This window comes from Ursus arctos, unplaced genomic scaffold, assembly GCF_023065955.2.
Source record: "Ursus arctos isolate Adak ecotype North America unplaced genomic scaffold, UrsArc2.0 scaffold_36, whole genome shotgun sequence".
Lineage (NCBI taxonomy): Eukaryota > Metazoa > Chordata > Mammalia > Carnivora > Ursidae > Ursus > Ursus arctos.
In genome coordinates this window covers 21,450,061-21,462,689 of record NW_026623050.1, presented here as the reverse complement: position 1 = coordinate 21,462,689, position 12,629 = coordinate 21,450,061, and the positions used below count along the sequence as shown (strand labels likewise).

General features: G+C 33.8%; 1 protein-coding gene across 13 annotated transcripts in view; it reads left to right on the top strand.

Moving 5' to 3' along the window:
- The window catches only part of ZNF280D (zinc finger protein 280D), a 296,194-nt gene that overhangs the window by 214,218 nt on the left and 69,347 nt on the right, over positions 1–12,629 (top strand). For all 13 annotated transcript variants that reach the window (XR_008957079.1, XR_008957078.1, XM_057306150.1 and 10 more), the window contains one exon: positions 10,489–10,712. Coding sequence is in view for 11 of the 13 variants with exons in the window: in XM_057306150.1 (XP_057162133.1) it covers positions 10,489–10,712 (224 nt within the window). In the remaining 2 variants the exon portion in view is untranslated. The remainder of the gene's footprint in view (positions 1–10,488; positions 10,713–12,629) is intronic.

Below are 12,629 nucleotides of genomic sequence, written 5' to 3'. Positions count from 1 at the left end.
AAGAAAAAAGTCCATGTAGATTATATGAAGCACGAAAGGAAGGAGGGGTGCCTTTGTGGCTCAGAACAGCACGGAGTCAGGTTGGGACTCTCTCTCCCTCTTTCTCCACCTTGCTCCCCCAACACATACTCGCTTTCTCTCTCTCTCTCTTCTCTCTCTCTAAAATAAATAGATCTTTAAAATAATACAACATTTGACAGAAAAAGTAGAAAAAATAAGGGAACTTTTTTAGAATTTCAAATGCAATCTCTTTATTCATATATAAAGCTGTTTTGGGTCTATCACTACTTTTAGCTCCCAGAATATAGTCCCTGGGGGCGCCTGGGTGGCACAGCGGTTAAGCGTCTGCCTTCGGCTCAGGGCGTGATCCCGGGATTTTGGGATCGAGCCCCACATCAGGCTCCTCCGCTATGAGCCTGCTTCTTCCTCTCCCACTCCCCCTGCTTGTGTTCCCTCTCTCACTGGCTGTCTCTATCTCTGTCGAATAAATAAATAAAATCTTTAAAAAAAAAAAAAAGTATAGTCCCTGATAATTGCACTTTGTGCTTTCTTCTTATATGAGAATTAACCTGTACTAGTGCTTTCACTTTTTTTAATCTGTGTAATGTTTTGATAAGATACCTGATTTTTTTTGTTTTGAATTTGGAAAAAGGACTAAATTCTTTAATTAACTTTAATTATTTGAGTAGATAATACAGTGATATTATTCAAAATAAAAAAAGTTTACAAGTGAAAAATCGTAATTCTGTCTCTTATGTACCTGGTTCCCAGAATGACTCTCAAAGAAAATAATTTTTATTCGTTGATTTTTGTATTTTCCCCAATATTCTTTCTGCATATACAGGTAAACAGAAATGTTTTTCTTTCTTTTCTATTTTGTATACAATTTTTAGTTTATTATATGTACTTCTGTACTAGGGAAACTGGCAGCCATTTTCCAAAATGTAGCTTTACTTCAAAAATGTATTATAGCATTGTTTGGGATTACTCATATTAGAAACAACCAAAATTTCATACAATATTCATATAATAGAACACCACACAACCTTTTAAAAGAATGGAATCTCTATAATAGATTATGATATGAAAAGATCTCAAGACACATTTTGAACTAAGTTGAATATAATATGGATAACTTATGTGTGTTTATATCATAAAGAAATGTGATGGGATAGGACAAGGAAGTTTAAAAAACTGTAGACTCTTTGCATTCTAGTTTATGCATTTTATGTATCAGTTGAAGTTTCAGTATTAACAATCATTTCTAATTTGGAAAAGTGTGATTTTTAGATTCTTTATAAATGAATTTTTGCTGTTATTCTAGATAAGTAGATGACTATACCACAGAAATAATGTTTTCTTTCAATAAAGAATATCTAAAACATAAACCAAAATCCTACAATAAGAACAATTTATTTATCTGAGACTATGTGCCAGACTACTAAGCTATAAATACGTTATTTCATTTAATCCTTAAAGAATTCTTTGAGATCGACATATTTCTCAATATTTTGTAGCCAGTTTATTTAAAGACATAACTGGCGTTCACACTTTTAATGGTAAAAACCCAAATTCTAACAAGTGTTTCCTTTTTTAGTGTGTAGATTTTTGATGTTACATGGAAACTTGAAAATAGGTAAATAATTTCTTAAGTTTTGAAATTTGATATTTATCAACCAGATCTAGCATATTACTAACATTATTTAGGTATCTGTATTTTTATTTATTTTGTTGTCTGCTTGATCTTACACGGATTAAGCAACACTGTGTCTCAATCTACATCTTTCATTACTATTTTCTTGGATGTGTTACAGTTCTGTTTTAAGATTGTTGCTGTTGTTTGTGGTATAGATGAATCTCTTATAATTGTATTCCAAAGGCATCCTTTAGCATTTTTATAAAATGTTCTTTTTGTCTTAATGTTTAACGACTTTTAGGCTCACAACCCATGGTTTCTTATGGTTTCTATTTGCCTAGTATATTATTTGTGTATCCTTTTCTTTTTAACCTTTTTGAATCATGTTATGCCCCTTGGTTTCAGCAGAGTTGATTTTTCCTTTGGGATCCTATAGGAAAATCTCTTGTTTTGGCACTTGAGTTAAACTTATTTGTATTCATTGATATGATAGATTTACTTCTAGTTCTGTCACAATTATCTATTTATTTATATTTTTAAAGATTTTATTTATTTATTTGACACAGAGAGAGAGAGCACAAGCAGGGGGAGCGGCAGGCAGAGGAAGAGGGAGAAGCAGGCTCCCCGCAGAGCAGGGAGCCCGATGCCAGGCTCCATTCCAGGACCCTGGGATCATGACCTGAGCTGAAGGCAGACACTTAACCAACTGAGACTCTCAGGAGCCCCTATCACAATTTTTTATTATCTTTTTTTTTTTTTTTTCTAAGTCTTTCACTATGTGATTGCTTTGTATATATGTAGCTTAGGTTTTTAGGGAAGCTGTATTGTGTCTGTTTTTGTGCCAATACCATACTGTCTTGATGATTACAGCTTTGTAATAGAGCTTGAAGTCTGGAATTATGATGCCATCTGCTTTGATTTTCTTTTTCAGCATACCTCAGGCTATTCAGGGTCTTTTCTGGTTCCATACAAATTTTAGGATTATTTGGTCCAGCTCTGTGCAAAAGTTGATGGTATTTTGATAGGCATTGCATTGAATGTGTAGATTGCTCTAGGTAGCATAGACATTTTAACAATATTTGTTCTTCCAGTCCATGAGCATGGAACATTTTTCAATTTCTTTGTATCTTCCTCAATTTCTTTCATGAATATTTCATAGTTTTCTGAATACAGATTCTTTGCCTCTTTTGTTAGATTTATTCGTAGGTATCTTATGGTTTTTGGTTCAATAGTAAATGGGATCGACTCTTTAATTTCTTTCTTCTGTCTCATTGTTAGTGTATAGAAATGCAACTGATTTCTGTGCATTGATTTTATATCCTGCCGCTTTGCTAAATTCCTGTATCAGTTCTAGCAATTTTGGGGTGGGGTCTTTTGGGTTTTCCACATAGAGTATCATGTCATCTGTAAAGGGTGAGAGTTTGACTTCTTTGCTGATTCTGATGCCTTCTATTTCTTTTTGTTGTCTGATTGCTGAGGCTAGGACTTCTAGTACTATGTTGAACAACAGTGGTGATAGTGCCATGTTCCTGACCTTAGGGGGAAAGCTCTCAGTTTTTCCCCATTGAGAATGATCACTGCGGGCTTTTTGTATATGGCTTTTATATTGAGGTATGTTCCCTCTATCCCTAAACTGTGAAGAGTTTTAATCGAGAAAGGATGCTGTACTTTGTCAAATGCTTTTTCTGCATCTATTGAGAGGATCATATGGTTTTTGTCCTTTCTTTTATTTATGTATTATATATCACATTGATTGATTTGTGGTTGCTGAACCACCCTTGCAGCCCAGGAATTAATCCCACTTAGTTGTGGTGAATCCTTTTAATGTACTGTTGGATCCTATTGGCTCGTATTTTGGTGAGAATTTTTGCACCCATGTTCATCAGGGATATTGGTATGTAATTCTACTTTTTGGTGGGCTCTTTGCCTGGTTTTGGGATAAAGGTAATGCTGGCCTCATAAAAAGAGTTTGGAAGTTTTCCTTCCATTTGGATTTTTTGAAACAGTGTCAGAAGAATAGGTATTAGTTCTTCTTTAAATGTTTGGTAGAATTCCCCTGGGAAGCCATCTGGCTCTGTGCCCTTGTTTGTTGGGAGATTTTTGATTACTGCTTCAATTTCCTTGCTGGTGATGGGTCTGTTCATGTTTTCTGTTTCTTCCTGTTTCAGTTTTGGTAGTTTATGTCTCTCTAGGGCTACATCCATTTCTTCCAGATTGCCTAATTTGTTGTAATATAGTTGCTCATTTATGTTCTTATAATTGTTTGTATTTCTTCAGTGTTGGTTTTGATCTCTCCTCTTTCATTCATGATTTTATTAATTTGGGTCCTTTCTCTTTTCTTTTTAATAAGTCTGGCTAGGGATTTATCGATCTTATTAATTCTTTCAAAAAACCAGCTCCTAGTTTTGTTGATCTGTTCTGTGGTTCTTTGGTTTCTGGTTCATTGATTTCTGCTCTAATCTTTATTATTTCTCTTCTCCTGCTGGGTTTAGGCTTCGTTTGCTATTCTTTCTGTAGTTCCTTTAGGTGTGGGGTTAGGTTGTGTATTTGAGACCTTTCTTGTTTCTTTAGAAAGGTTTGTTATGTTAAGGCTTATTGCTATGTACGTTCCACCTTTGCTGCATCCCAAAGGTTTTGAATAGTTGTGTTTTCATTTTCACTTGTTTCCATGAATTTTTAAAATTCTTATTTAATTTCCTGGTTGACCCATTCATTCTTTAGTAGGATTCTCTTTAGCCTCCATGTATTTGAGTTCTTTTCAAATTTCCTCTTGTGATTGAGTTCAAGTTTCAAAGCATTGTGGTTTATAAATATGCAGGGAATGATCCCAATCATTTGGTACCAGTTGAGACCTGATTTATGACCCAATATGTGATCTGTTCTGGAGAATGTTCCATGTGAACTTGAGAAAAATGTGTATTCTGTTGCTTTAGGATGCAGTGTTCTGAATATATCTATGAAGTACATCTGGTAAAGTGTGTCATTCAAAGCCCTTATTTCCTTATTGATCTTCTGCTTCTCTGATCTGTCCATTGCAGTGAGTAGGGTGTTAACGTCCCCTACTGTTATTGTACTACTATCAACATGTTTCTTTAATTTTGTTATTATTTGGTTTATATAATTGGCTGCTCCCATGTTAGGAGCATAAATATTTACAATTGTTAGATCTTCTTGTTGGAGAGACCCTTTAATTATGATAATATAGGAAAATTGGACAGCCACATGCAGAAGGATGAAACTGGACCATTTCCTTACACCATACACAAAATAGACTTGATGAAAGACCCAAATGTGAGACAGGAATCTATCAAAATTTGAGAGGAGAACACAGACAGCAACCTCTTCGACCTCGGCCACAGCAACTTCTTGCTAGACACATCTCCAAAGGCAAGGGAAACAAAGGCAAAAATGAAATATTGGGACTTCATCAAGATAAAAAGCTTTTGCACAGCAAAGGAAACAGTTGATAAAAGTGAAAGACAACTGACAGAATGGGAGCGGATATTTGCAAATGACATATCAGATAAAGGGATAGTATTCAAAATCTAGAAATAACTTACCAAACTCAACACCCAAAGAACAAATAATCCAATCAAGAAATGGGCAGAAGACATGAACAGACATTTCTACAAAGAAGACATCCAAATGGCCAAAAGACACACGAAAAAGTGCTCCACATCACTCAGCATCAGGGAAATACAAATCAAAACCACAATGAGATACCACCTCACACCAGTCAGAATATAAAAAATTAACAAGTCAGGAAACAACAGTTGTTGGCGAGGATGTGGAGAAAGGGTAACCCTCCTACACTGTTGGGAATGCAAGCTGGTGTAGCCACTCTGGAAAACAGTATGGAGGTTCCTCAAAAAGTTGAAAATAGAGCTAGCAATTGCACTACCAGGGATTTACCCCAAAGATAAAAATGTAGTGATCTGAAGGGGCACCTGCACCCCAAAGTTTATAGCAGCAGTGTCCAAAATAGCCAAACTATGGAAAGAGCCTGGATATCCATTGACAGATGAATGAATAAAGAAGATGTGGTGTGTGTGTGTGTGTGTGTGTGTGTGTATAAAATCAAATACTATCCAGCCATCAAAAAAATTAAATCTTGCCATTTGCAAGGATGTGGATGGAACTAGAGGGTAATATGCTAAACGAAATAAGTCAATCAGAGAAAGACAATTATTATATGATCTCAATTATATATGGAATTTAAGAAACAGAGCAGAGACTCATAGGGGAAAAGAGGAAAAAGTAAGGACTAAATCAGAGAGGGAGACAAATCATAAGAGACTCAACCCTCAGGCTGAGGGTTACTGGAGGGGAGGCAAGTAGGGGGATGGGTAACTGGGTGATGGACATTAAGGAGGGCATGTGATGTAATGAGCACTGGGTATTATACAGACTGATGATTCACTGACCTTTTCCTCAAACCAATAACACATTGTATGTTAATTAATTGAATTTAAATTAAAAAAATAAAATTAAGAAAAATAAAGTAAGTTGGATCCTACTTTGAGGATCTTGTTTGTGGTGCTTCTGTTTTGCAATATTTAATATTGCTGTTGAGAAATCTGGGATAAGCCTGAATTATTTTGCTCCTTATAAGTGATTTAATCTTTTTGCCTGGCTGTCCATAGGATTCTTTATTTTGGAAGACTGATAGTTTTATAATGACTGACTTGGCGTTGGGGTTGGGTCCGTCTTCTGTGATATATAACATGCTCTTTCTGCTTGTTTGTTTGTGTCTTCCTTTATTTTAGTGTAGCTTTCTTGATTCATATTTTGAAATATTTATTCCGTATAATTGTTTTGTCTTTTTGGGGGGAGGGGAGAATGTTGTCCAATATGCGTTCATTTGATGTCCTTTGTCTGGCATATCTGACATTTTCTTTCTAATCCTTTTAACACTTAAATTTTTTAAGTTTCCTTTTCTCATTATCAGCCTTTGTGTCCTTCATTTTATTTTCCAATGCCTGTTCACCACTGTTTTCCTTTCTGTCTTTATCTCTCTGATTTCTCTCCTTTTCCCTCGATTTTGCCACTCCTTTTTTATGTCTTTTTTTGTCTTGCCACCTCTTATTGCTTTGTGCTTTTACAACTAGAGACAATTACTTATTAAGTTTTTTAAATTTGTAGCAGAAACTTTGGTCACTGTTTTCATCTGCAATTGCTCCATGGTGTTTTTGTCAGAATTTTACATTTTCCTCCTTTTATCTTGTTTTTGTTTAGATGTAAGTTTCAATCAAAGTGAAGAACAAGTTGGATTTTCTTGGGCTAACTCTTTTGTACAAGGCTCCTTTTGGGAAGTGTAGGTTGCCAGGATAATCTCACATCCTGCTAACTGGTTTATACACCTCTTTCTGGGCAGAAGGCTTTCTGCAAATCTGACTTGTGTGTCTGATTTTATATGTAGCATTGCCTAATTTGCTTCTCTGTACCAGATGAAGTCTGGGGGACTTCTTCTTGCCCCAGCTTCTGCACCTGTTTTTGTAAACAAAGTATGTTGCTTTACACTTCAGGATGTGTCTTTCACCTTTAGAATGCAAATTTTTGCTGACACTTTCTAAGATATCTTACTATTGGGTCCTTTTGACTTCTCTGAACTGCTTCCAACTATATGTCTTCTGTCTGAGCTTGGCTGCTTTGGGTAGTGCTGTCATATGTTGTAGAGTCTGTGGATTTTATCTGGCTCTTAGTTTCAATGAAAAAAAATTTTTTGAATTTGGTTGTTGTGGCTTTGGATGAATCCCAGCAGAAGGGGAAAATGTTGACTTATGTTGGATGATCATATGGGAACTTCTATTTTACTATTTAAAAATAGCATCCCACTGTCTTTGTTCTGAAAATCTAACCTAAATTTTTAGGCACTAACAAAGCAATAGAACATGGTCTCTCTACTGTGAGGAGTGAAGATGAGAATGGTATTTAGGTGGTATCTGCTGTTTGTCAAATTACAGTATATGGCATTAAAGTATTTAGTATCTTATCCCCAAGAAAATAAGGGATAATCCAGGGCTACAGTGAAGGGCTAGAACCAAAAGGGTTTTAGGACTGAATAAAAGATGACCAGTTGGTCTTGGACCTTAGCTCAATGTGCCATCCGTAGCTTTTTCTATTCTCCTATAAAACCTTCAGTCTAAGACTAGTTCTCCTTTCTTAAGTTGCTTTCCTGCCTTTTGGGTATTTTCTTTGGGGTTCTTTGCTTTTTTCTCAATAACCAAATTTCCTGAACTAGATTGTCCATTCTTGGTTTTCAGTGGTTTATCACTCACCTGTCTTAATAGGGATCCAAAATATTGTTTAAAAGATACTGTGAATAAAAGTAATGTAGCATTGTGTGTCAACTATACTAAAAAAAAAAAAGATACGTTGAGATTTGTATATTTATTTTTAAAACCTGTTCCTAGCTTTTTTATGTAAAAAAAAGAAAATGAAAAAACAGTTAGCAATCGATCATCCATTATGTATAATTTATGAGCATTTAAGGTAACTTTAACTTTTATAGATGTACCAAATTAGATGTTTCTGAAAAATGCAACCTTGCAGTACACTCTAATATAGACTACTTAGGTGGTTTTGTAGATTTCAGAAAAAAGTCAAGTCTTAAATATGACTCAATAACTTCTACAGTCTGAAAACCAGATTTAATGTTTCAATATATATGATTGTCCACATTTCTAATTAGGGACACTATTCTATATCATATCACTTTTGTGCATTATAATGTTTCCCACTGTTGTTTGAGATCGCTTCTATGGTAAAATTGCAGATATGGTCAGGGATTTTGTCTATTAAAATGATACTACTGGTTTATATCATTTGTAGTAAGACAATGTATTTTGAGTTATTTTTCTGATAGTGCTGATGGATTTACTCTAAACCATCCTTTTCTCCACTTAAATTCAAAACCAGCATGTTTTGGAAGGAACTTAGCCTTATAATAGTCCTTAGAAATAGTCTGACTTCCCTAAGGTTGAACTCTGAAGTACTACATGTGTCCCAAGAAGTATCTAGAAACTTCTCATTTCTCTTTTTTTGTTGTGGTTTCATTTCAACTGTATTTATTCTGAGTGGTTGACCTCAGAAGATCATGTATATTAGGGAACTAATGTATTTATCCTTATTTAGCTTATGAATGCAACCTTAACTTCTAAACACTAATTGTGTCACTATTTGTGGGCTCGTTGTATTCAGTATTTTTTCCCGTTTCTTTTAGATCTATTTTAGATTTTTTTCTTGGTGTTTTTTCCCTAAAGGTTTCAGAATTGACAAGTGAACAAAATAAATGCAATTGAAATGTTATAGGTCTGTGTTGGATCAAAGACCCAGCTTCTCGTGTGATACAGAACATTTTACCAATGATCTAACATTTCATTGTGACAGGAGAGGAAATGGATGTTATCTTAGAAATTGGGGGAGACAAACCCTATGAGCCTCTTGACTTCAGGAAACAAACTGAGGGTTGGGGAAAGGGAGGTGGGTGGTAACTGCGTGATGGAAATTAAAGAGGGTACATGATATGATGAGCACTGGGTGTTATATTCAACTAATGAATCATTGGACATTGTATCAAAAACTAATGATGTGGGGCGCCTGGGTGGCGCAGTCGTTAAGCGTCTGCCTTCGGTTCAGGGCGTGATCCCAGCGTTCTGGGATCGAGCCCCACATCAGGCTCTTCCGCTGGGAGTCTGCTTCTTCCTCTCCCACTCCCCCTGCTTGTGTTCCCTCTCTCGCTGGCTGTCTCTGTCAAATAAAAAAACAAAAACAAAAACAAAACAAAACAAAACAAAAAAAACCTAATGATGTACTATACCTTGGCTAATTGGATTTAAAAAAAAGGAATAGAATTCTGTTAGAGTTTCAAACTTTTTGATGTTGTTATTAATTTACTAAATAATACATTTAGGAAGAGTTTAAATCAGCTGGTGTATGTTATAAAAGAATTACCCGGGTAGCTTGTTGAAAAAGAGATTTCTGGGCCCTGTATCTAGATACATTGTGGTTTTTGGGTCTGAAATGGGCCCAGGAATTAGAATTTTGACAAGTAATTCTGGTTTTTCTAATGCAGGTCTTCTTTGGACTGGCCTTTGAGAAAAACTGCCTTAGAGAAATTCCACAACTGCAAATGATGTACAATAAATGAATTAATTATATCTTGTTGAGAAAAAAAGCTCACATATGAAAGTATTCCACATTAGAACCCTTTATGTGACATCTTGATTTTATTCATGAGGAACAAAATTTCCCCTTCAAATATTTAAGTATTCTAGATTTCAAGGTGTAACTAGAATTTTTCAAGATGTTACTAATTTTTAAAGCATTGTTCAAGATCTTTTTTTTTTTTTCTCACACATTTTCTACCACCTTGCGTCTGGGCAATGCAAGTTAGTTGTGCTCAATTTTTAGTTCTAACTAGGTATTATGAAATTTCATATATCACTTAATAATTGAACATACACATTATGGCATGTAAAACTACATTTCCTTTCTATACTCTATCTTAACATGGATATGAAATGAATAGGTTTTAGTTTAGTTAAACATTTAAGTTATTATTCAGTATTTATATCTGAAAAGATAAATTTCAAGGAAAAAAGCTGTTAGGTCAATAGCCAAGTCCTAGTTTTAGGGTTATTCTTTTAAAAAATTTTGTTGTTGCTTATTAAGATAATAGGTGTTTATTGTTATTTAGAGTGTATGTACCACATACTTGTAGATTAATATTTTTCCAGACATATTACCAAACACAGTTTTACATGGTCTGACTTTAGTTGTAAACATAGAATTGTTTTTTGATATCTAATTTTTTTAAGGGATAAATAAGACTTCTATTTTTTCTCTTTCAGTACTGTTGTCCAGACATGATAAATAACTTTTCAGGACTGGCTAAAACAGAATTTTCAAGTACAGCAAATAAAAATAAGACTGTTGATTCAGAGAAAGGAAAATTGATCATGTTAGTTAATGACTTTTATTACGGAAAACATGAAGGAGATGTCCAGGAAGAACAGAAGACTCATACAACTTTTAAATGCTTCAGTTGCTTGAAAATTCTTAAAAATAATATTAGGTATGTAAATACTTATTTTCATTTCTGTCTGAAAACTGGAATGCTCCAGATATAAATGTTTATCTTTATCTTGTATTTTTCTGTGCCATTCTAGATAAGAAATTTTAATACTTTCTACTAAGGACAGAGGCAGGTTGTCCTGTTAAAAAGCTTTTGTTCTTTCTTGTAATTTAGAGTTGACTCCTGGATCCACTTAGTTGTATTTCTTTAAGATAACTTAAGAAAGGACAAACTTTATTTCAAATAAGAGGAAATTGACTTTTTCCCCTATATTATCACTATTTTAGGAATTCTCATGAGATCATTTTCATTTTTACCTGCATTTGAATTTTATTTTTCTTCACAAGAAGAACCACTTTAGTATGTCCAGTTTGACCTCCTCCATACTAATCTTATTTAATGCTCACGTCTTTTAATTCAGATTTATAATTTTTAGAACATTTACCTTGCAGAAAAAGTGATCTTCTTTAGAGAGGTACCAGTTCTAGGAAGCATGTCTACTTTGATTTTAAAATTTAACCCCTTTAAAAATTAGAACTTTAATTTCCAGTGGAATTTTGAATTTTATACATGTATGCTTTAAATTTTAGGAACTTTACTTTGTGATCTTTGAGTTACATGGCATATTAGTAGCTGTCATCCTATAAATGAGTACTTAACAAGAACAAAATAATAAGACATACTGATTGATATTTTTCAGTGGTTATATAGCTTGAGATTTATATTAGGTAAAGTTGTTTTTACACCATTTTATTATAAATGTTCAGACATTCAGCAAAGTTTTTAAAATTGTACAGCAGATACTTGTATGCTTATCACCTTGATTCTACCATTAACATTTTACTGAACTTGTTTCATCATGTATCTGTTCATTCTTCCTTCAAACTATTTTTTTCTTATGCATTTCCAAGTAAGTTGCAGACATCAGTGTACTTCCCTTAGATGAGCACGTGTATGTGTGTGTTTGTACAAATGTATGCCTTTTTATGTTTACCTTTGATAACTTTGTAAATAGCATTCTTAGGTACCTATAGGTTACTTCTGGACCCAATATTTATTTCATTTTACTGTGAGTTCTTAAGTCCAAAAAGAAGCATATAGAAAAACCCAGAAATACATTGTGATATACTCCTATAACAGTTATTAAAGCTTTGTTCATGGTGGTGGTTTATAGTTTCCAAATTGTTTCACATACGTTATTTCATATGAGTCCTCACATTTCTTTATCTCCTTTAATTAAACTTTAACAGCCATCAGTAGTTCATGGTTTAACAGAAGGGATGTTGTACTTTGTGATAGAACACTGAAATAATATTACAGTAGAACTCGATCACCTATTTCCATATTCTTACCATTTTAATAGTAAAGTACACCAGAAAAATCATGTTAGTAAATACGGTGAAAGCGTAGAAATATGTTTCACTGATTTAGTTCCTTGTTATACTTAAATATGTATACATTAGAAGTTATTACAGCAATAGGTTTTGGTTTTCCTTTGAGATTAGCCCACTTAATATTAAACATATGAAAATTAAATTCCTTTTTTTGTTATTATTTCATAAAAGTAGTTACATATTTCTAGGGTACCTGAATATTTCAAATTTAAAGCAAATAGCATTTATAACATCCTGGAATTGAGCATTTTTTGAAATACTGATTGTTTAGGAAATGTAACTTTAATAGTAAATACTTTGTAACCAAAGAAGTTATATATGTTAAATAATATTTTATGCTAACAGTAAAAACTGGGAAGACAAACTGATGTTTGTAGAGAATGGTAGGAAACTGATAGCTATAGATTTTTACTCTCTGCCTTGTCAACATATTGTGGTATATTTTTTTTCTCCTACACTGAGTGTCACCAGAAACAGTTAGATTTATTTTATTCTGTGAACATCCTTGTAAGAAGTTTGCTTT